The 27,375-nt window shown below is 33.9% G+C and overlaps 1 protein-coding gene across 1 annotated transcript in view; it reads right to left on the bottom strand.

Moving 5' to 3' along the window:
• The window catches only part of LOC138336639 (dedicator of cytokinesis protein 4-like), a 167,326-nt gene extending 140,118 nt beyond the window's left edge, over window positions 1-27,208 (bottom strand). The window contains exons 1-3 of the mRNA XM_069286164.1: window positions 27,052-27,208; window positions 23,327-23,422; window positions 222-262 (exon numbers count right to left, since the gene is read on the bottom strand). Coding sequence (XP_069142265.1) covers window positions 222-262; window positions 23,327-23,422; window positions 27,052-27,097 — 183 coding nt within the window. The 5' untranslated portion in view covers window positions 27,098-27,208. The remainder of the gene's footprint in view (window positions 1-221; window positions 263-23,326; window positions 23,423-27,051) is intronic.
• Window positions 27,209-27,375: the final 167 nt, after the last annotated feature.

Below are 27,375 nucleotides of genomic sequence, written 5' to 3'. Positions count from 1 at the left end.
TCTTGCATTGCCTTAATTTTTGAGAGCTTTAGTGAGATTTTCATGTTCTGCTTTCTTCTGGTTCGCATTTTAATTCTCTGAAAATGTTCACATCTAAACACCCATAATCGAGTAAATAAACCCAATTAATAAATCAAATTTGTGTTAAAAGAAAGCCAATCCTGTTTAGTAATTGTCAAGTTAATTTGTCTACTTTAATCGTTCCAACAAGAGTTACCTACCTTGGGTCCTTTTCGGTGAAGTGATACCCCTCTGTACCAACCTGTAACAATCAAAAGTCAAAGGTCAAATGAATAAATTCACAACAGTCAGCTCATATTAAGTCACTTCAAAGGTTAATTACTCGAGATCTTGGGTGAGAAGCACAGTGGAACCCACTTACTTTGAATATAGGTACAGTAAAACATGGATATAACAAACCTCTGGGGACTAACAAAATTCATTTGTTATAAGCATAGTTTGTTATACAAATATTGCAAATTCAGAAATTCCTTCTATGAACTTTGTCGAGGTAATAAAAGTACCATAAATTTGTTGTAAATGTGTTTGGGAGTGTAAGGTGCCGGGTCACTGTCTTATGATAACAAGCTCTATTCAGTCTGAGCAATACTGTAAATCGGCTTATTTTAGCATGTGTTCTAATTTCGTGTATTTCGCGATAATTGAAATCGCATAAATTAATTGCTGTAAAATTGCATATGAACCATATGAACATAAATCAAATCAACGTGAAATGGGTGTTAGGCATGAAAATGTGAAATCATGTTACCACGAAAATAAATTTGTTTACAGTATCATAACTTTTGGATAAGGGATGGACAGGTATGGACTATGTTATATATGATGACTACAATATAGGATTTGACATTGATATGATTTTGTTGTCATCACCCTTCCAGTTTATCCTCGTAAATTTCAGAATTTGTTTTGAAAATGGCATTCTTGTTGCTTTCAAGACCCCATTACCCTGAAGTAATGAAGAAAGCATTCGTGATATAATTATGGTCTTTCCTCACACTCACCAACTCACCATTACTACACCTGAGCTGTCTGACCTGTACCTTAACTACCGAGGAAACGGTAATGGGAATCTACCTATAGAGCCAAGGCTGGTCTATTTCTGCTAGATCAATATTCTGTTTAATGAGTAATGCATTATGGCCCATTTTCACTAACACAACGCCAATAATTACTACTACCTGTATGTATTTAGGTTAAAACCAATCCTGCTTCAATCAAAGTACCTGAATTATAGTCCAGAATCCTCTCCATTATAAATCAGCGATTCTTATCTCACTTCATTATCCTCCCACATTTTCAATTTTTATTTAATATTTTGACATTTATAGAACCTTGTTATGTAACATATCGTATATGCTTTTGGGTTAATTAATAGGCTTTCCATTGAAGTAGCTTAGAGTACATGGCTTAATTTAAACCTTTTCTGAGGAGACCATATATCTTGAAGTTCTTAACAGGTAAAATATTACCTTTCTATATGCAATGTGTGCCCTGAATCCTACCTACAATTCTATTGATCACAGCTAAGTAAAATTTATCATGCCCCATATACAGGTTCAGACGACACTCATAGCTTCATCTAAGGAATTTTGAGTCATTCTTTTTAGTTTTTATGCTTGTAGCGCAATCTAAAGAATTTTAAGTAATTCTTTTTGCTTTTTATATTCCATGTGATGATAAACCTTTTCTTCACATGCAGGGTTAGCTAGGAAAACGTTTATTGTAATTAATGAAACAAAAACATGCCACCAATATATGTTTTGTGTTCATGTTTCTGATTTTCACCAATAGCATTCTACTGTAATAACTTCTGCAACAAGGCGAAAGAAGTGCCGTGAAGTGCCGCAGGCACCACCCAAGACCAAACCAGCGATCGTGAGCTTACTGGTCCCCTGCCTCACTAACTGAATGGTTATTCCTCTTAGCCATAAGCTAAAAGGTAACCACATCATATAACAAACAGTATTTACGATAAACCACCCTCTTTCAAATGTCTTTTTATAAAACAACATGCAATTCAGACCTGCTCCATATAAAGATTATGTCAAGACACACATGGACCTTCACCTTACTTTCAATTTTCCTCTTAGCCGGAAGCTAAAAGGCGACCATATCGTATAACAAACAGTATTTACAATAAACTCAACCCCCTCCCCCTCCTTCCTTCCTTCAAATGTCTTTTTAGACAAAATGTAATTCAGACCTGCTCCATATAATAAACATTGTCAAGACTTATGAAACAAATTTGGACCTTCACCTTACATAACAAAGGCAGAATGAGCACAGACAGATAAACTTTCTATCTATACATCCTGGAACTCGATAGGTTAACCTTGACCTCGGTACCACTTCCTGAATAGTTAAATGGGACGAGGAACGAACCGTGAGATTTGATGTGATATTTTGTCCGCTTGGCCATCAGATAAAACAATCACATGACTTGTTTACATCACTGTAACATTATTGATAACACACAATCATGCAATGGACAGAATTTCCGAACAGGACGTTGATAAATATGACAGAAAAACAAGTACCTATATTGATTGGCCACCCTAATGTGTTTGCTTTAGCAGCATATAACTAACCAAAGACTTTATTACACACATGATACACAATTACATTAAAAATTCACCAGTCGAGTGACAAAAATAAACAGCCGATCATCAGACGAGACAACATCAGACACCCACGAATCAGCAGACAATGGAATCCACCAATCAGAGGACATGTACCAATAGAGCAGACTCGTTGTTCCAATCTAGCTTTTTTTTTTGTTTGCTTCCAATATGTTACCAATACATTAAGCACTGTATGGTTTTCTTTGTTGAAAACCTGACAAATTCTCGGAATCAGCATTCATGCTGTTAATCTGACAAACTCTTAATAGGAATCAGCATTGCTGTTAATCTGACAAACTCTCAATAGGAATCAGCATTGCTGAAAACCTGACAAACTCTCGGAATCAGCATTGCTGTTAATCTGACAAACTCTTAATAGGAATCAGCATTGCTGTTAATCTGACAAACTCTTAATAGGAATCAGCATTGCTGTTAATCTGACAAACTCTCAATAGGAATCAGCATTGATGTTAATCTGACAAACTCTCAATAGGAATCAGCATTGCTGAAAACCTGACAAACTCTTAGAATCAGCATCGCTGAAAACCTATATACACTTGATTTAAAACATTTCTCTAGATATATCATAATCAGAGAGATTTAATTAATATAATATTTTCGAATATAAAACTTTAACTTCATACAGATTTGTTACTGCATTTCAACTGACAAATATGAGCTGATACTCTTAGTTAGCAAGGACTTATATATAATGTTTGTTAAACTTAAAGTACTTTACTCTAAGAATTAACAAAGCTATAATTATAGTCATCAATGGTATAAAATTGTTAAACAAACCTTTCCTCCCAGATCTAGGATGTCCGTGCTATATTGTCATTACTATAAAGAATCAATGATTTCTAATTAAATGTTTACATTATGAATTATTTATAAATATAAACAAATGAGTTTGTAGTAATTAACATGATCCACATACTTTTCATCTTTCAGTCGTCCATTTCTGTATTGGTACAAATTACATGATGTGTAAAGTGGTACCTCAAATCGGCACATACAAAATGAATGATTTCCCCAAGGTATATATCGACACAAATAAAAGTGTGTGATTGCGTTATTTAGGAATGTGTTCTGCGAATCGAAGGCTATATGATCCAGATTTACTCATTTCTCTCGATAGCTGCGTCATTAACAATGAAAATGTAATTATACTCAGACACGGCATAACAGCAAAACTAACGACGCACAGATAATCAGCATCCCAATTCTTATTTTTGATACATAAGCTTTTTCTGCTGGTTGTAGACAACATCTACTTGATACCACTAAAATTTTCCATCCATGTTTATGACATATCAGGCATATACTGAAATTACTGTTAGACTGTAAATAATAGCTTTGTAAAAGTTCATTTTGAATAGAAAATTATAACATAAATTGCTGATAAAAGCTTTAAAAGGACAAAATGGACCAAGATCTATATATATTTTGCCTCAAGATAAATCTATCACACATTAATATGTGTGAAGAAAGCTACCATTCCTAGCAACAGCAATAAATTAAAGATGCTGCTGGGCAATTAGTCTGTTCACCCTCATTTTACTTAGATATATATAAAATACATGTGGTTTAGATGTTCCTGGCGTGTGTGGGTGGATGTTTTGATCGACTGGGAAATCATTGTCTGTTGATACCTCAAATACTCGCTTTCTTCTCAACTACTCACTTCTACTACGTACCAGCAGCTGTTTCTGAAGGAACTATAGCTTTTTGTCGGAGCTTCATCATTATACACGACAAAGAGACATCACTAATTCAATTTACAATGTTCTCAATGACCTTCCATGTTCATTGTCATCCCTGGTAAATAAGATTTCTTATTGTTAAAGTGACTATTCAGCCAAATAGATAATTGAGAACTGAAAGAAAACCCAATTCTATGCCACTCATGTAGAGATTTATTGTGGGGAAATTCACAAATTGTGAAATTATAATTCTTACCTGTATGTTGCTATGTCTTTCAAAATTTGAATGGATCAGAAAGTTAAATATGGTGATTTTAATGTCCTATTTTCAGATAATTGTTATTAATGACAATCGTCCAATCATACCTGATTACTGAAATGATTTCGCATTTTACAATCGGTTATGAAGGAAATAACAACCTGATTTCATAATCCACTTCCATATATAGTCACCTGACCAGCTGTCCTACGGCATCATTATGCTTATGAATGTCATAGCAGTGACTTTTGATCAAAGGAGGAAACAACCAATGCTGATTTCTCAAAATATACTTAGTCAAAAACAAACAAAGTCAAAAACAAACTTAAGCCAAAAACAAATTTTAGTTGGAAACAAACTCAGTCAAAACAAATTTTAACTTAATCAAAAACAAACTTAGTCAAAAACAAACTACCAGGTAAGTCAAAAACAAATTTCAGTCATTTTAAGTAAAATGTTTTGACGTTTGAATGTTACATAATTTTCTTTCAGGAAATCTGGACCGGATCTCATAATCTGATTCTATGAAGCAACATCCACACTGGTCCTTATTCCAATGACCAGCTGACTCCTATAGCTACGGCATCATTAGGCTTATGAATGTCATAGTGACCTTTGATCAAAGCTACATTAACCCTTACAAGGTTTGTTATTTAGTTATTACCATGCCTGGTTAGACTCACATCATCGATCAAAGACACATTCTGTGACTATGTAGTTCCATTTCTCTCTTAGATCTTACAAAAATATTAAAATATATAGCTATTAATCTGTTGATATTTATTTATTTTCTCTCAGACAATTATTGTCTTATATCCTAAGATTTGGCGGATATCTTAATCTTAAAGCATATGTCATTTCTTTCCATAAGAAAATATTTTTTGAAGTGATCTGAATTATAATAGCTTCCCATTCTCCTTTAGACAATATACCATATGTCATCCGGCCATGGACTAACAAGTTTTCATAGCTATATCAATGGACGATTATGTCATACAATAGAACTGTAATAGACAGGAATCTGGATTAGACAAGGGCCAGTTTTCACAGTTTACAATATATCTCATATCATCGCTTTTTGCAATTCAGTAGAATAATAAAACAAGAGGCCCAGAGGGCCTGTATCGCTCACCTGGTTTGTAATGCCAAGTAATGTTCTGAATACAGGTTCATTGTTTCTTTTCTGAAGGAATTTTAATATCAACCTCTAAATCCCCTATTGGGCCCCACGCCTCCTGCCCCCAGGGGGTCAGAGCAAAAATTTATACAAGTTCTGTTCCCCTTCCCCACAGGATGTTTGTGGCCAAATTTGTTTACATTCCATTCAGAACTCTATGACTAGTAGCGATTTAAAGGATTTACCTCTATTTCCCCTATTGGGCCCCGCCCCTCCTGCCCCTGGGGGATCAGAGCCAAAATTTATACAAGTTCTGTACCCCTTCCCCCATGGATGTTTGTGGCCAAATTAGGTTACAATTCATGTAGAACTCTATGACTAGTAGCGATTTAAAGGAATTACCTCTATTTCCCCTATTGGGCCCCGCCCCTCCTGCCCACGGGGGGTCAGAGCCAAAATTTATACAAGTTCTGTTCCCCCTCCCCCAAGGATGTTTGTGGCTAAATTTGGATACAATCCATGCAGAACTCTAGGACAAGTAGCGATTTATAGAATTTACCTCTATTTCCCCTATTTAGCCCCGCCCCTTCTGCCCCAGGGGGGTCAGAGCCAAAATTTATACAAGTTCTATTCGCCCTCCCCCAAGGATGTTTGTGGCCAAATTTGTTTACAATCCATGCAGAACTCTATGACTAGTAGCGATTTAAACGAAATGTTGACGGACGGACGGACGGACGACGGACGATGGACGACGCGCCATGACATAAGCTCACCGGCCCTTCGGGCCAGGTGAGCTAAAAAATTGCAATTTCAGATATTTTACTATTTAGTGACATTTCAATTATCAATGACATTTTAATTACGATATATTTATAGTCTACTACTAAAGAATATAATTATATTACAGGTCGACAGGGAACAAGAATTTTATTTTGTTTAGATCGATGGACTTGTAGTCATAACAAGTTTTTTTTAATTATATTCTAGAATTGATCATAAAACAAGTGTGAATAAAGGTAACTTGAAAGACATGGATGCTAACTCTATACAATACACTATACCATTATTTATTATTATCAATGTAATGCACCTGTTCGTTATTTACCTGTTTGAACTAGTAAGCTATTTATAGATCAGACCTTATCTATGTTATAATAAGGCATAGTAGGTTTTTTAAAAATTTAGTTTGTTAACTTCCTGCTTGGTATAATACTTGAACCAAATATATATGCATGATTACTTGTATATAATCAAAGGAATTCCCCATGATTCTCCTATGTTTCACCTTTTTTTTTTGTTTACTCAATTGATAACCTGATATTGAAGAAACTAGAATATATAAATGCATGACTCACTGTATGAAAACTTAATGGAAAAGAAAAAAGGAAGAATGAAATCCAGTTACGTATAATTAAACCTGTCTCATGAGACTACAAAAACATTCAGGCGTAAATTGTACTGGTAGAAGTATTTTTTCAGTATTTCCAGCTGCAAAAAGAACCTGTGGAAATCCCCTGAACTTTAAGTGAGTTTTTACGGTATTGTTATGATACAATATCTGCCAACATCTACATACAATCAGTTTTCTTCCTTGTAATGCATGCAGAAACCTCATTATAAGAATTCCTCCTTTAAAATGTTCCGTAGTTGGTGTGGTTTGTATTTCATTTTAGCAATACACACTATGTGATAATCGCCATTATGTATTACATGTACATTTTATTGTACAATTGGTTTGAATTTATAGATCAAGAACAAATGTATAATTATATGAATATCAATTTTACTTAAATAGATAAGTACCATAATCAATAAGGATTTACCAGGGAGTTTTTCAATGCAAGATTAAGGAGTCTATATATATATATGTGCAATTAGCCAAAGACACATAGACAAAACTATATGGATAACCTCGATTGCGACCAATCTGACATAATGTAAGAAAAAGGTTAGGAGAAATATCCAACCTGAACACAAGGGTCTTAACCTTTGACCTCTTAATTTAAAATGCATACTGTATTTCGATAATCAGCAGCTGCAGGCTATTTAACCCATATACACTACTGTTCTTCATCTTTCAGCAAAGTCTTTGACCGAAGGTTCTACATGTTAATGTGTCTGTACACAGTTTAACCACTCTGTTACCCATTGGCCCCTCAGCATAAATAGACACAATGATTACCTTGGGGTTCATATATTAGACCTAGCTATAGTATGAGACAAATTGGACCCTGAAAAGTTCCATTTTTAATGGTTGTAACCATGGTCATGAGCTATCAGCAGACGACACTTGATTCTGAAGGTGATCATCAACTATTTCCACTACATTTATAGCCTTTTAAGAAGAACAATTACAAATCTAACCAGAAGATATCTTTTAAGGTGGAGATTTCAGATGACGAGGTGATTGAGGATTTACTGATGTTTGAAAAATACCAATAATAATGTTGATTTTGATAACAGACTATAAGGTTTGAAACCTGAGATTTGCATTCCCACCAATGCCCTTGGTGTTTTGTCACAAACTGTTTTTGAAAGTCCTTGATACAAATAACAACTACAGCAAAAAAAATTCAGCATGGCAATCGTGAAACAACACTACCTAATCAATCACTGATAGAAAAAACTGGTTTTCAAACCTTCAAGGGGTAAGGTTGAACACTAAGGTAGTTGACATCAACAAAGTAAAATTTGGTATTCTAAAGAATAAGTCACCTGTAAGCTTGTACAATAGTAAAAGAAGGAGACAACAAAATCAACTGAAAAGTCTGTTATCATATTAAACAATGATAGGGTTTATTTTTAGTTACATATCATAACCATATTTAATAACGAATAATAATTGTTATGTAATATAAAACCTATTTTAGGTGGGAGGTGACAAAAAAGCGCTACGTTGCGAGGATTTTAAAGATTCAATCAAACGTTGACCTCTGAATTCAACAAAAATCCAAGCAACTCCTACACGCAGATGTATAATCTTTTAAATGTGTTTAAAATGTGAGATAAAGAGAAATAATGTTTTGAGATTGACTGCAGATCAACATGCAATGTTTTGACATACGAGACTGAACTGTTTAGACAATGTACAGGGGCGATAGACAACTACATGCACAGAATCAATAGGTAACGTGTGATTTATCACAAACAGACTGACAGAATGTTAAACTATTGTAGTGTGCAGCTAAACGTTTGATCTAAAACATACATATCATCTGCTAACGGCTGTAAGATAGACGTCTGGTCGCTTCTGACACCGAAATCAATGGTTGTTTGGGACAGGAAATAACATTAAAGGCTTATAAAGCTGATGATAAGGAATTAAAATATAACTGTCTGCCGTTTATCTGTCACTTCTAATCAATTGTCATTGTTTTCATTTTACTGGTATTATTGCCGCATTGTTGAAAAAATTAGAAGAACCAGAAATGTATGCAAGACATATAGCCGCCCCTTCCTCCATACAAAATTGGAACTGAATACGCACAAATACATATATTATTCTTTCCATGGGGCCACATCGAGTGCATGTAGCTGATTGGTTAAGATGTCCCCTGTCATGTAACAAAAGCCATACACCACTGGGTCACAAGTTAAAGCCCCATGTGGGGCCAGATACTGACTGCTGGTCAGTGGTTTTTCTCCGGGTACTCTGGCCTTCCTCCAATTCCTAAACTTTGCATGTCCTTAAATGACCCTGGCTGTTAAAAGGATATAAAACCAATCAAACAAAATATTCTTTTCAGCTACATCTGGCCAAAGTATTTACTGTTATATACAGGTGTTACATTTGTGTGTGTCACCAAGTACAAAGTAGCATCCATCAAGTACAGGAGACATACAATGATGATAGATCACTTTTAAAGATTCCATCACTAGAGTTACATTGTATCAAACATGTGGTTTAACTCATTCACCCCTGAACACACATTTAGAACCTTCCAAATCAAAGACTAGACCAGTCCATTATGAAATTTCAGGGGTCGATTTAATTCAAGCAATTTTATTTACATAAAACTTAATAAACACAGAAAAAATGCATTTATTTACATTTCAATATCTTTTAATTTTCCCTGACAGTGCCAGCAGAATGAGGAAGTAAAGAATCAAGTAGGTTATCTAAAGTAATCATTTTGTTTAGTTAACGGGACACTAAAAAAGATAGGGAAATATATAGAACAGATAAAAAGCATAGGGTGAACTCCATATACAATGTGATTATCATATCCACATTTATCAACATTATAAGTACATACATACTCTAGCTCTGCATTCAAACTAATTTCAGTTACCCTGAGCATTAATTATGATAAATACATTACAGTTGTACATCAACTTTTAATATTGTTTTAGTTTAGTTTGATAAGGTTGAGTGCTATTGACAGCCAGAGTCATTTAAGTAAGGACGTGCCAGGTTTGTTTTTGTAGGAAAGCCATAGTACCCAGAGAAAAACCACTGACTAGCATTACCTGACAACTGCCCCACACGGGATTCAAATTTGCAACCCAAATGTGGAGGGCTTGTGGCATATGGTTTATATATTTGAATTTAAACAAATCATATGTATATTATGTAGTTTTTATCTTTTTTGACAGGATGTAATATGACATACACAATCTGTATTGCCTCCATCTGATTAGAATATGGAGAATCATTCACATATCTATAGGGTTTTTTGCCAGACTCTGCCGCTTCTGTATCCTTGAGCTTCCATGGACTGTACTCCCAGCCTCTGTATCCCTGAGCTTCCCTGGACAGCTGCTGTCTACGATACCAATCATCCATGTGCAATATCACACAGGAGTCCTTTAAAATATGATAATCTTAGGATGCCTATTGTAAACGACAACTAAAATACAGCAGTAAATATATGTCAGTCATTCCTGGCTCACAAACTGTACAGATATACATGTATAATGTTGGTCGAATGTCAGTAAGACGTTTAATGATAGAAGTATCTGGCTTATAAATGATGAAGGAATGGTTATATTGACCTTGAGCTGGCAGGGGCTATCAAAGTCCCGATAAGGGGCAGCGTGGCTTTGGTGAGGAATTACCTAGCTACCATTCAGCATCTTTCATGTATATATGTACAGTAGTGTACATAATGCTTAGTACCCAAGGCCTAATTAGTCGATAAAAACCATACTGGCTCCTTGTTTCTGTAATTATAGGTCTCTGTGTATGTATAGCTTCAGACCATCAAAACAATATTATACATTATTTTCTGACTAGCTTCAGATCTTAAAACAAAATCCTATTTTCTGACTGTAGCTTCAGAAATCTGCCTCTGGTTTTCATTAGAGGATCTTATACTTATATCAACATTTACATTTACCATTGTCTATGAAGCCTGATCTAGAGAGACTATCGAAATGTAAGCGGTATACATAAGTGCCCCTACCCGTTATTGAGGTATCAAGTTCACTGACCTGGAATTAAATGCAGATGAAAAATATCAAAACCTTAAGTGTCTATATTCTATTTCTTTTTGCTAATTAATTTATGCCTGACTTTTTGCAACGATTTTCTAAAATTTCTAAAAATTATCCAAATGTGGTTCTATTAAGCATACCATCATTTTTTTCATTGTTTTTTTTTTTTTATTTACCAGGGCCCTTATTGCATATGTTACGTTTAATTGGGTGTCTAAAGGAACGTGTCCAGGTTACATGACCTTTGACTCTTCTAATTGTGAAGATACATATTCAGTAACTATGACCCATTAGGAATATTGGTGTATAATGTGAAGGATATGAATTGATTTCTTTTTTTTTTTTGGAGAAAACTAATTATGATTTTCTAATTTCAGAGTAAACACCCTTCCTACCTATGTACAGCATACCTGGCCTTCTGATGGAGTGGTATCATTGATTTGAAGGAATGCAGTGATGCTTCTAGAGCTTTATTGGCAAGGCTTTGTTGATAGCTAAAACAGATGCCAGTTCGGAATTTCATCATTATTCAAGTTTAACTCAACCATAACCTCCAGCCACTAAGCAGAAAATCACATGTTGTTAAAAACAGACAGTACCAAAATGATTTACTTTAGAGAGCCAGAGAGAGAGAGAGGATTGCAATGATATGGTTGTAAGGATATAAGGCTCTATCATAATGTTCAGGGTAGGCCGGCTACCAGACCCTAGATTATTGATTTTCTTAGCTGAATTCTAGTACTAGATTATCTCCCCCTAGCTTGAAATTTAGAATTAGACATGTTGATGAGACATAAATTATCAAGTCAATTTAAGTGATGTTTTTTTTTAAATATTCAAGTATATAGAAGAGCCATCAAGAAATGGCGAAAGTACTAGAGGAAGGTCGTTAAGTTTTATTTTTAGTAAGTTTAGGGATATATAGAAGTTCTACATGATGATCCTGACCTACTAGTATATGGTCTCTATGGCAGATAGATCAACTTCTTATAATTGGACCTACAGGTCAACCTTGACCAATAGGGAAATGCAGGTATACAGGTCTAGACAAACCTTGAGTGCATAGTAGATAATGAAGTCATGTATAACTTTTAATATTCCAATTGTAATCTTTTAACCTTCATGATATTATGCAAATACACATGAAAAAATACACATGAAAGTTGGTTATTTAGATATGGAAGTAAACTAGGCTAAATTAAGCTGTAGGTAATATATATGAATCATGGTTAATAAAAGGAGAACAGTATACCACAGAACTACTCGTGATCATAATACACACACAGGGAGTGTTACAGAGGTGTTGATAATGCATATACTTATGTAATATATAAAGCATTAACCACAGGTATGGTAGGTTTTACAAAATCATACTTGTTTGTCTATTCTGGTGAACTGCTAAAATTGCACATCATCATTAAATTAGGACAACTGATCAAGCCATCATGCGATATTTCCCAACTCAATAAACACAAATAATGGACTGAGTATATATATGTACAACTGTCTTGATATTAAAAGAAATTGTACAATACTTAATACAGTGTAACCTGACAAAACTGGCTCTTGTCTAATCCAGATTCCTTTATTCCTTCTTGTCATACAGTAACAAAAACCTGTATAATCCAGATGTCTGTCTATAACAGACAAATATTTTGGTCCCAATGACAGCTGGTTTGGTCAAGTTATAGTGTACCTCTTTTTCAGTAGATGAAAAATATGGGGTTTAAATATAATCTAAGATTTTGCATGGATTTGATAGTGAAAAAAATCAATACAAAAGGGCTTATTTAGGCTTAACCTGTTGCTAAATCCTATTGATTATTATCAATAAAATTGGTTGAAAAGAGAAAAAAAAAAAAAATCCTGAAGAAAAGAAAATCATCTGAAGCAGGCCAAACAACTCAATAGCCTATATCTATAGTGGACATGAAGGATAAGCTGTAGGTAGGCCGTAGGTCATAGGTCGTACAATCTCATCACTTAACCACTATGATTAATGATGAAGTATCTTTTAAATGTTGTATAGTATAACCTTAGCAACCATCTCTGTATTACAACCACTTGCATAATAAGATGCATATGACTACCATTGTTCTTTGTGCTCCTAGCTACTGCCCAACTTTATAAATACAATAAGTATCTGACCTGTGTATGAAGACCACATGGCTATAAAGACCACCTGGCTATAAAGATCATCTGGCTATAAAGACAATATCTTTTGTCCTTCTGGCAGCCCTTTTTGACAGGTTTGAGATAAATGTACAGCTTTATCCGCTGTTTCCATGGAATGCATTGCACGTGTGCAAATTGATTGTTTTATTTACAATGTGCAACTTACTGTTAATTCTATAAAGTCACCATGAAGTTCTTTAAACACATATTATAGGATTTTTGTTTCAGTTTACATTGTATAAGTGATTGTGGCGTGATTGATGTCCGTGTGAAATGATCATCCCATACAACACAGGTTTACTCTCAAACATAAACTGTAACCTTCCCTGGAGCTTAATTAATCCTACTGTTGAATAATTAATATAATGGCTGATTGAAGATGTTTTACGCACACTAGGTTAGGTGTATTGTTTATACTTATAGAGACCTGTTGTGAAGTCAGATTTGCTTCAACTAATACCAAACTTGTTTATAATGAACACATATGGGATGGACTCACTCAAAACAGATATATTCACTATAGACAGGTGTGCTGATCACAAAAACCAAATACAGTCAAAATTTTCACAATGCTCAAATGTCCTTTATAGACAGACACCCTTGAAGGTCAATTACAGTAAATAACTTCTATACACGCTATTCTGATTTAATATATGAACAATTTAATTTTCTATTATAAAGAACCAATCTTGACAACAGGTTAATCCATGCCATATGCATACAAAACAGTCAAGCAAACATTTATCAGTAGTAATTTCAAGCCTTATATTTCATTTGCTGAACATCCCGTACAAAGTTCCCTAATTTGAATGACCTTGACCTTGAATACAAATGACATCATGTGACAAACCACGAAATGTTCAAAGTCTGTAGTTATTCATTCATGTCTCATCGCCCACTACAGAGGTATATTACACACACTGTGTGACCTTGATGTCCTGGTACTCTCTCTGACTCACACAAGTATTACACAGACATCATCTAAAGTTTGAAAGGTCACCAAACCACCGGCCACTAAAACAACAAAACATAAAATAGAACTAGACCTTCAGTCCCTGAGATCATGGTCCACTAAGAATAGTCCCCTCATTCAAAGACTATTCATCTTAAAAGAATAGTTTCTTTATAATTAGCTCTTGAACTAAGAATCATTCCAATTTGCAAAATGGTTTGGTTTTAGTAGTTCCTCTTGTAGAAATGGCCCTTTCTTGCTGAAATTGTCCCTTGGGAGCTAGATAGCATTATAATTGCTACTAAAAAATCAGTTGAATGACCCTGGCTGTTGATGTTGAATAAAACAAACCTAAACCCTATATCAAAGAGTTCCAAAGTCAGATTTTATACCCAATCTCTGTATTGTCTGATAGACAGTAACATAAATATAACCGCATTATTGATAATGTCACTGGTTGTTTATACTTTTTTCTGATGATACATGACGACATTCATGAATTTTGTATGTCAATGTTTTTATTCACCCAACTGTTGATACATTATTATTACGTAGAACCATCGATTTGCTGTATTTATCCCTCCAAGCAGATATATGGCTGTGTCCTTCAAAACTCAGGATCATCCTCAATTCAATCCTATACATAAGGTGTATAATGTTAGAATTACTGATAGAAACATTACGATGTGAACATTGTTATGGTAGTCCTTTAAAATTTCACAGCAAATTCAAGGTCAAAATGAAGGTCACAGTGACCTATATTTAGTAAATAACACACAGGAGGCTTATTATGTACCCTGGTAAACCTGTGACTAATAACACAATAGGTTTAAGGAAACCTATAGACAAGATAACATAAGGAAGAAACAAAGGAACAAAAGAAGGAAGGATGTAAAGACAGAATGACAGCAGACAGACAAACGAAATTATTTAAATCTGTTACAGTAGATATGCATATACCTTTTCACCTATGAGACACATTAATATTATTGTGTCACGATTCATACGTAAAAGAATCGCAAGTTCATGTAATATGGGATACAATGGTGATGTTAGTTCCTTTAGCTCTTAATCTAAGAAGCATTCCAATTCGTAAAATGGTTTGGTTTTAGTAGTTCCAAAAGGCTTTCCTCTTGGAGAAATTGTCCTTTCTTGCTGAAACTGTCCCCTAAATAGCATTATTATTGCTACTGAAAAAAAAATCGATTAAATGACCCTGGCTGTTAATAGGATGTTAAATAAAATAACCTAAAGATTACATCAAATAGTTCCAAAGTCAGATTTTATACCCTATAGACAAGATAACATAAGGAAGAAAGGAACAAACAAAAGAAGGAAGGAAGGATGTAAAGACAGAATGACAGCAGACAGACAAACAAAAAGACTATTACACTTTGCTTTGTACCAGTGTGAGACTGGTATAGAGATGAGTGTATTGAGATGTTTATAGATAAAACACAATCACTAGACCACAGAACCCCCATAAGACACGACACAACCAAGTACAGCTATATATCTAAACACCCATTTCTATGCAGGATCATAACCCACTGCTCAGAAGACTGTCAAAATCCATGACTGGATCACAACTGACATGACTACAGATGAACTTACAGCATACACAGAAGTATCAGAAGTCTTTATAACCGTGCCATGGCTTTAAATAAATGTTTGGTTAGGGGTATACGTACTGTACTAATTATCTGATAACACTACCCAGGTAAACGACCTCATAGCATGTTGATGCGTATGTGTCACCTTGTACCTGACTAACAATTGATTAACACATTATACGTCTTCATTCACAAGACGTACATCACATGTATAGCTTTTTCGTTACCGTTACTGAAAAGGCTGTACAGTTGAATCTTGTTACCGTATTCGCTGTAATAAGTGCCCCCCCCCCATAACCCCCCCCCCCCCCCATAAGCTCCCCTCCCTTTTCTGAAGAACGAGTAGAGGTTGTATAAATGCCCACATCCCATGGATTTAATGATGTTGTACGTATGATGCCACTAACATCAGCACTGTATCCCATATTACATGAACTTGCGATTCTTTTACATATGAATCGTGACATAATAATATTAATGCGTCTCATAGGTGAAAAGGTTTATGCATATTAACCATAACAGATAAATGTGTCATGAGTAAATATAGAGTTAAAATATTTCTGATTTTTTTTTTCACAACTTACATTTTGGTTCACTAATATAAGCGCCCCTTTTGTTACAATTTTTTAAGTGCCCTGGGCGCTAATTACTGCAAATACGATATCTTGAACTCAATTAACTGGACTCTGTTTAATTGGAAGTGTTTTGTTGGATCATATTAAAGATTTCAATAAATGATTACAAAGAGGCACCATCTCAACATGGCCACATTGATTTTTTCACTAGGACAAAATTAACAATTTAATATCGAAGTAAAGTAGAAACCTAACAATTGAGAAACTAGGTTTTTTTTTTAATTTCTCAAGAAAATTTCAAAACCCTGCTATTCATCTTCATATATATATACCATCAGCAGGTACCATGTGCTATTTCAAGACAAAATGTTGCGTCGCTTTTTTAAAAAATCCTGAAAAATTATTGGCAGAGAGACGGACAAATAGACTGATTATAATGGTTTCTATACATCTCTGATGTGTGTGTGGGAGGGTGGTCCTTATAAAACCTGTTTGAAAACCACAGTTTTTGATCTGAATGCAGTCGTATTGGCATCCAACAAACATTCACATCAGTCTCGGATGAATCATTCTTAGACAATGAGCCTGCATTCCGAACAACAATATAGATCTATACAGATAAAACTATTTTTTCATTATAACAAAATTTTAACTAAATTACACATTTCATTTCAAAGATAATTCCAAAACAAAATGCATGGGTGTAAAGTATCAATTAACATCAATTAACTACCATGATATAGTGATTTGCGTGAGCGATGTAACTTGTGAACACAGAGGAACGTGGACAGCCTCGAGGGTAATCTCCCTAGCCAATCGGTAAAAACAAAGCTAGCTGTTACGGACTGTAAGATAGCTACAGGGACCACTGCACAGCTGGTGCACATTGACAATGGAGTAGAGACTGGGTTTTCCCATCACATATCTCCGTCGTAAAGTTCATGCATACTACTACACAAGGAAAATATGAAATAGCAAATTTGATTTGTTGCACAAATATTGCTTTATCATTGCGAGTTTCTGGCATTGCCTATCTCTCATGGAGCTTGTTATTTCTGATACTGTTATTCAAATGTGTTTTGAGGAACAATTTTATTGTTTTAGATATTTCTACACAACAAAAATATCCTATAATTGGCAATGTGCATTATACATCTTATTGTTTTTAGAACCACAATGATGCTTCCATGCAAGATAAATTGTAAATTACTGAAAACATGAATTATTTTAGTGGTAATTTTATTTTAACCTTTTTCAATCAGGAAATTTTGTGCTATAATATGATAGCACCAACTGTATTTTCTGTACCGCATTCAACCCAATAAGCAACCATGTCACATAAGCGCCCCCTCCCCCTTTTGAGGACTCAATTTCAATTGCCCAGGCAGAAATAACGACCAAAGCTGTATAGGTTTGCAATAATTTTGTCTTCTGAAGTACTTTTTCACTTTTTTCAATTTTTTAAACGCCCTGGGCGCTTATTGAGTTGAACACGGTACATCATATTTACATAACCAATCTCAACGTAATTCAACCTGTGTATAAAGACCACCTGGATATAACAAAAGTTTACATCTCCCTTGTATGGTCTTTACAGACAGGTTTCAATATTGTAACTATTGATAAAAGAAAATTCACAGCTATAACATTCTAAGCTAAACTAAATATTCCTCCAAATAAAAATAATCCCTTTTTGCAATATCGACTGATTTATTTCAGGAGAACTCTATAAAAATGACACTATCTTCCTGGTTAGCAAACCCAAAGTTATTCTAGAAACCTTAAAAGGTAATTAATGATATATGATCCTCTGATTGTTCATTAAGTTACAAATTTCTACACAATTTTTTTGTAATTAATTTTTGGGTGTTTGGTATTGTATCATCAATGTGTGTAGTCAGAATAGTGAACTGTCCTATATACTGTTTCGGGAAGAATTCAACTAAAATCAATAAATCAACAAAGGTAAGCTTTAAGATAAGGTTGCATTATTTAACTTATGAGATAGAATAAATCAACCTAAAACCATCTGTTATTAGTTCAATTTAAAGGGAAATAAATAAATAAAATTCCCAACATGAGTCACAATTCTTTTCAACTTCTTAGCACATAATAAAAACTCCAATTTCTTTCTTTTGACAATTCTAAAATGGAGATACAATTAAATTCTTTCGACATTTCTAAATAGGAGCTACAATATCTTTCTTTCAACATTTCTGAATAGGAGTCAGATAGTTTCTTATTAATGAATCATGGATTCGTAGCTAAAACCTCGGTGAGAATTTCGTTCTTCCTTTTACAGATTTCCATGTTCAAAATTTTCTTACACAAAATATCTTCTCTGAAAATTTCAAAAAGACATTTGTCTTCATCTATATACATGTAGCTAATGACCTAGGTTTTTATACAATGATACAAGTTTAAATGTCTGTTATACAAACTTGAAAGGTCATTAAGATCTAGTTACACATACACTTATGCCTATCATTCATCTAAAGCAGGTACAACACTGTAATAGGTAGCTTTGAAATTTAATCTAAATAAATTAAACACCTTTGACTCCTATTTTTAAAACTGAATACTTATAATGTGGATCCGATATGTTTTTTCCCAGATATGACAATAACTTCAGAAGATAAGAAGGTGTGGCACGATATTGAAATTGGTTGGAAAGCTGAGAAAGGAACTGGTCAGCGCTGTTACAGCTGTCATCATTATATAATAATCTACTTTTTTTAAAATTTGCAGTGAGTGCAATTGACAAGTCTTGCTTATGTTTCTACACGAGTTAGCAGTCAGCTACTACAAGAAAACCCTGCTGTTTAAGGAGTGGAAAAATATACATTATCATGATGAATAATTTATAAAGATTTATTCTGAAACATCCTAATAACGTACAAGTTAAACAAATCCTCCTGATATAGACTGTCATCTTCGATTATTTAGTCGGAGTTCTGGCTTCACAAATTGGTCTATTATATACGTCATTATGGCTAGACAACTACTAATTGGTATAGATTTGCTAATCACACCCAATTAACATTTGTCAGCCTTTTAAGGTAAATCAACCTAACTAGGACCAGTTTGCACGTAATGACTAATTTTGGAATGTAGTAATGATTATTTAGGCCCCAATATCTACGTCGCAGAATCTGTTACATAATTATACACAGCAGCTACAATGTAAATATACATTATTAATTGCCATTAATGGTCCTAAGGGTAATTAAGTGCCAGTGAAACAAAAGTTATCTGCTGTCAAAGCATTTAATCAATATTCCTTTTTTTTAAATCAAAATGCGAAAAAGACTCCATTAAGTTACCAGGATTGTTATATCAGACTATACATTTTCAGAAATCATAAAGCTATATAGCTTACTCAACTGCCGTTTATGTCTAGGTTGTGTGCACCAAATTTTATCAACAAGCTGTCTTGTAGTTTATTCACTGGACGAACACGATGAGGTTGATGAGTCTGTTCTTTATAGACAGGTGTCCTTTATATAGAGGTATACATTATTACAGGTTTGACTGTAATCAGTCAACCATAATAGGGATGAAGACTAAATTTTCGATAAATATTAAATAGATTTATTTACTGACCCTTTCACATCAAAATACATGTATATTTGCTACTGGCCCTAGGCCTGTGTTGATGTAAATAAAGACATGACTTACAATTAGACACAGATGTACTATACTACATACCCTACAGTATCAAACACTAACTGATCAAAGTAATCAGAAAATCCACTGACTTATTTCTATCTTTCAACTTAATAACGCATAATTTTTATCAATTAACTGTCTTCCGTTATCAAATTACATGAAGAAAGTATTTACACTATGAGTTATAAATATAATCTTCAGATACTTTATAAATCTTTTTATCTTCGTAAACATCTAAAGGACAAGCACCTCTGTGTGAATCAGCTGTGATAATGTTTATTTACATATATACACTTCAGCATGAGACGCCATATCAGCTGTCAACAGGCTTCAGTATCCGTATATACCAACATAACTTTGTGGTATATATATATAAAAGCAGCTACTTTAGACCAAAGGAATACGATTGCCGATATGTCTCTTGGGAAAATTGTCATTCAACTGTACAGTTTTCATCTCAACTCTACACACATATCTTAACGGCATGGCCAATTAAGTGTTCTGTCAAATTTTACTACATTTTTCCTCCTCCCTAAAGTTTTCACTCCAAAAGACAGTAAAACATTCACACAATAAAAGCAGTTATCTCAGTTTGAAACTGATCCTTTTTGCTTAAAATAAAATAATGTCAGTGCTTGAAATGGCAACGTTAGGCAAGATCACCAATTTTGCAACCATGGCCAGAGATGGAAAAGACATCGGACCCATGAAGCTAGGATCATCTGAATTCTAAATAATCATCGTTACAATTACGATACCTGGTCAACAATATCAATGATAACTTAAAAGCTGTTGCCAGATTGGACGACTAATATCCCCCGTTGCACAAAGGAGTAGATATGATAGGACCAGTATTTGGCCTTAATTTTTCAGGCTGAAAAAATTAACTCTTATCCCCATCAATTTTTATATCAATAAATACTCTCGTACTTGCCATTCATCAAAACATAATTTTTTATATCCATGTACATGATGTGTCCCACCTATGACGTTATCAAATTGATGATTTTCCTCTTCTCGCCAAATTTTGCTAGAAATTCATCATCTTTAGGTTAGAAAAGGCTTGAAATGGATTTGGCCGCCACCTTGGAGCAACTTTACATTTTGCATGGATATGCGTAAATACACGATACACAACGTGTGAAAATCTTTTTCTGCTCCACGAAGGCAGCCACATTCATTTTTAGAGAAAACCACTCAAAAAGTATGATGTTTCAAGGATTTTTGTGAAAAATGGCGGGAAACTGCATGTTGATGACGTCATAGTGAACATAATTGGCACATGCAGGATATTTTGGAGATGTAATGTGTTAGCAAATGTTATTAGTTGTTATATGGCAAAATATGTTGTTCTTTACTGGAGAATTAATTTTGAGGCCATATTCGAGTCTTAACGTACCTTCTCCTTTAGTAATAACTCAATTAATAAGGGACATTCAAGATCCCTATATAGTTTACTCATGATCGACTCCCTTTTATATCAGGGTTCTGTGTAACAAATTTTTAAAAAATCTGTCCAGTAGTTCGTCAGACAAAGTTGTGTCTACAGACAGACAGACAGACAACCCGATTCCAGTACACACATACCCCTCCCTTAACTTCGTTGTGGGGGAATAACAATTAACCAATGGCCCAAGTGAAGTTTTTCTACCCAACATGTGATAAACAATAAATTTAATGTCTCCCTTCCACTGATTAACTTGAGCTCTCGATCTAGCTATAAACCTAAAATATAAACACCTTCATAGAAGATACGTTATCTCAGTATCCAGCCATTCAACAATTTCAAATAAAAAAAAATGACAACTTCAAAAAATATACCCTGTCAGGACGTATCCTTATCAAATCCCTCCATCCTGCACCTAAAGCTCTCAAGGTCACAATGTCAGTCAAGCAGAAGGTCAAGGTCACCATGTCAAATATAACACTGACCTACATATAGAGACCTTATATCTATATGATATGTACAGTATGTACTAGAAGAATTCTGACTACTGCTTTGACCATATGTGTAAAGTCCAGACCTAAACAGGGTCTATCTAGAACAGCTAAGTATCCATGTATAATAAGAATATGTAATTGAACCACTTTGACTATAATGGCAACGTCATGAATTTGCATGCAATAAAAACACTCAAATAGACAAACTATATTAATACAAAACTTCATGTATTTTATGACCAAACAATGAAAATTAGAATTGTCCCTATTACTACAGCGACTTAGACATCAAAGTTACATACAATGCAAAATTTGAATTTTATTTAAATTGCATTATTTCTACCTTATAACTTTAGTAACAAACTTGGTACCTCAGTTATCATTGAGTAACTTTACCTATAACCATGACTTAGTGACTCTGGAATATGCTTATCTAAAATGGATGATAAATATTCATGCCATAAAATTCTATCAGCTTGTGTATTTAGTGGCGTTATGATTGGCCCTTTTAACAAAGTAAACAAATATAGAATAAGTGTCAATGTAGAGATAACCTAAATAAGCTAATGTATAAAAAAGACATTTCCTTCGATTTCCTGTTGTATGTACTTTCTGTCTGTCTACAGCACTTTGACAGAGGATTTCTACATACTTGATTGAAAAGTCAGAATTTGAATGCCCAATCTGAAGCAGTACATGCACACCTGCATGTACACAACTCTCTTTCTCAATGCTCAAAAATAAATTGTCACTCAAGTTTGTCTCAGACAATGTCAAAAAGAATATCAAGCTGGAGATCTGCACTTTGCAAACATTGTCTATTGACATAGATCTACAGTAAGTTCAGCATAATTACGTGATCGTGAAACTTACTCTTTCTGATCACATATAAGATCCAAAGAGATTTTTTAGACTTAAAATCCGGCAATTTATATCAGACAATTTAGATTTTTTCTCCTTTTATAACTGACTGAAACTCTTCTATTAACAATTTGCAAACATCTGATGCTTATTTAATTGTGAATGAACACTAACAGGCAAACAATTTATTTTTCTGACAGAACTTAATGTTGATGTACTGTCAGATTCAGATTTCTGCTTGTTCTTTCACAATGATCCCTATAGATATATGCTAAGAGTAGGAATCCTGCTCTACCAGCATATCTAGGAGATGAATAGAGATAAGCTTTAAGGGTATACCTCTAATACTGACTGGCTTAAGTATAAATTGAAGCTATACTGACCCTGTGCTCCGGTTCCATACTCCTCATAAATATGTACAGTTTCTCCAATCTGCAGGCGTAATCCATCCTTAACATCCCCATTGAAGTTGAATATGGCTGTAACATAAGAAAAAATTCCATATATAATACTATATAGATTTCACTGTTTTTGTTATATGCAGCCCCCAATCCTTTTTGCCCTTTGCGTCATATTTGTCTCTGTTGACAGCTAATTGATCAAATCTTCCAGGGCTTATTCAAACTTTTGTAAAGTTATAATGTTATCTGAAACTATATAAACTATATACATGTATAGTCCCAAAAAAATCTTTATAGTCAGGTGGTCTTTATACACAGGTTGACATATGTTGAAATTTACCCTTTGGAACCCTAGAAAAGTGGTCTTATTATTAAGTAGATGGTCTTTAAACAGAGGTGGTTGCTAAAGGCAGGTATGACTGTATCTTACAGTTGGTCACCAATTCAAGATATTTAAATCATCTAGGACTTCATCAAACATTTGTCAAGTTTATGTTATTTGAAACTATGTATTGATAAGAATTAGCTTATAGGAACTTTGACAGTGAATGAACTTTACTGTGTTATATAACCATGAAATTGTTGTTCGTCATGAATGTGTTTTACTGTATCTGAGAAAAAGAATTTTGTGATCATGTCCCGAGTATTTAATGTTCAGTGTGAAACTGCCTCAATGTTCCATCAATAATGTGATAAATTAGGTGTATTGACATATCTAGAGGAGAATACCTGTACACTGTTTATCTTGTTATACTTCTGTAGTATGTCTACATGACATACCAATATCTGCAGTGTACATACATATGCATAGTAAATACTGTTTATTTTGCTATACTTCTGTAGTATGTCTAAGACATATCAATACCTCAGTGTACCTTCCTGTACATATATATATATATATATATATATAGTATTACTGTTTGTTTTGCTTATACTTCTGAAGTATATCTGTATGACATCACAAATCACAAATATTTCCTTTATTCAGGGTTAGAGTACAGGTAAGTATTAACTAAGTATAAAGGTTCCCCTTCACTTCACCACACCCGGTATACTATAGAGTATCACACAGAGAAATAACACTCGAGCTACCTGTAATGTGAGGCTGTTATCAACCCGGCCATCACAAGTGAAAAGTATTTATAGTGAACATCGAGAAAAATCCTAGAGGCAAAAGTATGAATTCATTCATTGGTCAAATTACTAAACAATGATGTCATATATGTTTTTCCTGTTCCTCAATTTCTTTTATATCAAATACATGTACTGGTGTCACGATATTGCCAGATGCCAAAACATTGACTCCTTCACATTTCTTAGTAAGCATGTAGGTTCAAATTTCTAAATAGAACTATCAGACAAGTAATGGTAGATAGTGACTCCATACCCTTGTCACCAATGAAAAACACTAAGACATTATAAATAAATGAAAACATCATACACTTCAGATTTATCCAACATTTGGCTAATTTAGCCATGCACTTTATGCCTTCGATATAATATGTTCAACACCCACCACATTTTATGATTTAAGAAACACAAAATGCAAATGCTCATTGGATTGAATATGATATAACATAAAACGTGTGTTTAAAGCTAACACCATTAAGCTGATTAATATCAATTATATTACTCATTCCCCTCTAAAGTCTCATTTGGAATCTCCCAAAACTAAAGCTGGAACAGTTCATTATAAGATATCAGGGGTGAATGAGATAAATAAAAGAAAAAGAATATAACCCGGTAGTCAAATTGAGATAGTATATCTAATTGAGATAGTATATCTATTCTATGTCATATACAGGTCTCCGTACTTCGATAATTCATCCCAACTTTTCTGATAATCTAAACAATGGATAACAATGGATACAACTTTTAAAGCGGTTTTATTCCCGGTTAAAAAAGATAGGATAAAACAGATTAACCTGAAACACTTGTAATCTGCATCGCCACATCCGATGAGGGTTAATACATAAGTGGTTGTGAAGTAGGCCACTTCACACGCCACCCATTCATACTTATATATATATCCATCACAAGGACAAACAGCTTTTATTTATTTTATATGTCATTATATATACAGTATCAAATGTATATATTTTAGTTTCCTTGTCTTAATATTGTTATATATATTCTGGATATGAAAGGAAAGGACCTCTTGAGGAAAAACATGATTTCAGAATCATCCAGAGCAATTCATGTACATGTATGAATATATGTGTTGTTAAAATGTTAAGCAATAGTGTTTGCAGGTTTATTTTGTTTTATATGTCCTATTATCAAGCAGCTAAGGTCAATTAATATATGGATGTGCTAGTTTTAAGAGGAAGAGTGGACATTCAGGGTACCCAGAGAAAAACCCCAACCTGCATTAAGTACAAGGCTTCAGGATGATGAAACAGACTTAAGTTCAAACTTTCCTAGTTTTAACCTTATAGCCTATCAAAGTTGACATTACAGAAAGCTTATATCATAAAGTCATATATCAATGGCTAAGTCTAAGATTCCTTCATGATCCTAGAGCCTGCTAATTAACTGTCCCAAGTGTATTTCAAACCTAAAGAAAAAGTAGTTATAATTGATGGAATACCTAAACCACACAACCCTTGAGTGACCTTCAATAGGCAATAAACAGTGATACTGGAAGATGTATATCACAAAAAATCCCTAGACTTATCTACAATAACATTTAAAAAGAAAGATGTAATAAAGTTTGTATGATAGCTAGTGGACACTGTGCCTTCCCACTTTACTGTGCTATTTCACACTGAAGCCAAAAGACACCAAGCAGTAACACCTGACTAATTATCATATAATTATGATGATATTTCTTATATATATCTATTCACATCAGTTATAGAGTATGTAGTCTTCCAAAGAGCTTTAACTGATATATTAAAAAAACTCATTAATAGATATGTAGTTTAAACTTTTACCATCCAATTAGTCATTATAAATGTCTCTATATTTTCTAGAACAGTTGCTCTTGACAATTTTTTTTTTAAATTTCATTGAGAAAAATTGAGTGTTTAGAAGGTAATTTTAATAAAAGTACATCATATAACAAAAGAAGCTTATGGTAATGTAATATATATTTTGTGATTTATAATTTTTTTGTAACTGCTATAGAAGTGCTGAATATTGGTAACGTGTATGTGTCATTCAACTTCATGTAATTCAATCTAATATACATCTTACATATCAGTATGTATGGATTGATACAAAAATTATCTGGTTTTAATAATTATTTAACCATCCAATGGGCACTGGTATCAATGTTAAATCTTATTGGATCATTTTATGTAGAGTAAAAGTGAAATTTTATCAGATATGATACATTACACAATGTTATCAACTGATAATATTAATCTAGATATCAGATTAGCCACATCACTTCTAATCAAACAAAGTTATCAGTCTGTCTGTCAACAAGTACTTTGTGGGTTTATGCAGTGTGAAATTGATGCAGGTGACATTTAACAGAAATGTCAACCTTCAGAAAATCCACATGAAAGAAATCCAAACCATGCAACTCAACTATGAATGGAGCTCGGGAATGTGTGGGAAAACACATGTTGCTCTCAGCAGCCTAAGATGCAGCAGGCATGACTGCAATACACACTGATGCGTGACCAAATATTTGACACGCCATTTTAAAATAAAGTATGAAAATTCAATTCAATCCGATAATAAAAACATCTCCTTACCAACTCCATATTTCTTCCGTGAAGGACGCCAAGTATTCTCGGCCATTGCAAGAGATTTAAACAGGTACTTCCTTATCTCACAACACTCTATAGTCTGCTTCACGTTAATATGATGTTGTGATCATGTGATCTCCGGTGTGACCTTAAACTGAGGGGAAAGGTTAAAGGTCACGGAAATAAAAGATGAAATGTTAACAAAAAAGAAGGGATACTCATTTTAGAGTATATTGAACAAATTTACAAGATTATGTACAATTCATGAAAAGATCAATGTGTTTTATGTTTTTTAATCTAATATTTATTTTCTTGTTAATCTCTCCGGTC

This window comes from Argopecten irradians, chromosome 12 (genome assembly GCF_041381155.1).
Source record: "Argopecten irradians isolate NY chromosome 12, Ai_NY, whole genome shotgun sequence".
NCBI classification, from domain to species: Eukaryota; Metazoa; Mollusca; class Bivalvia; order Pectinida; family Pectinidae; genus Argopecten; species Argopecten irradians.
Note: the sequence above shows the minus strand (reverse complement) of the source record. Positions and strands in the feature narration are given on the sequence as shown.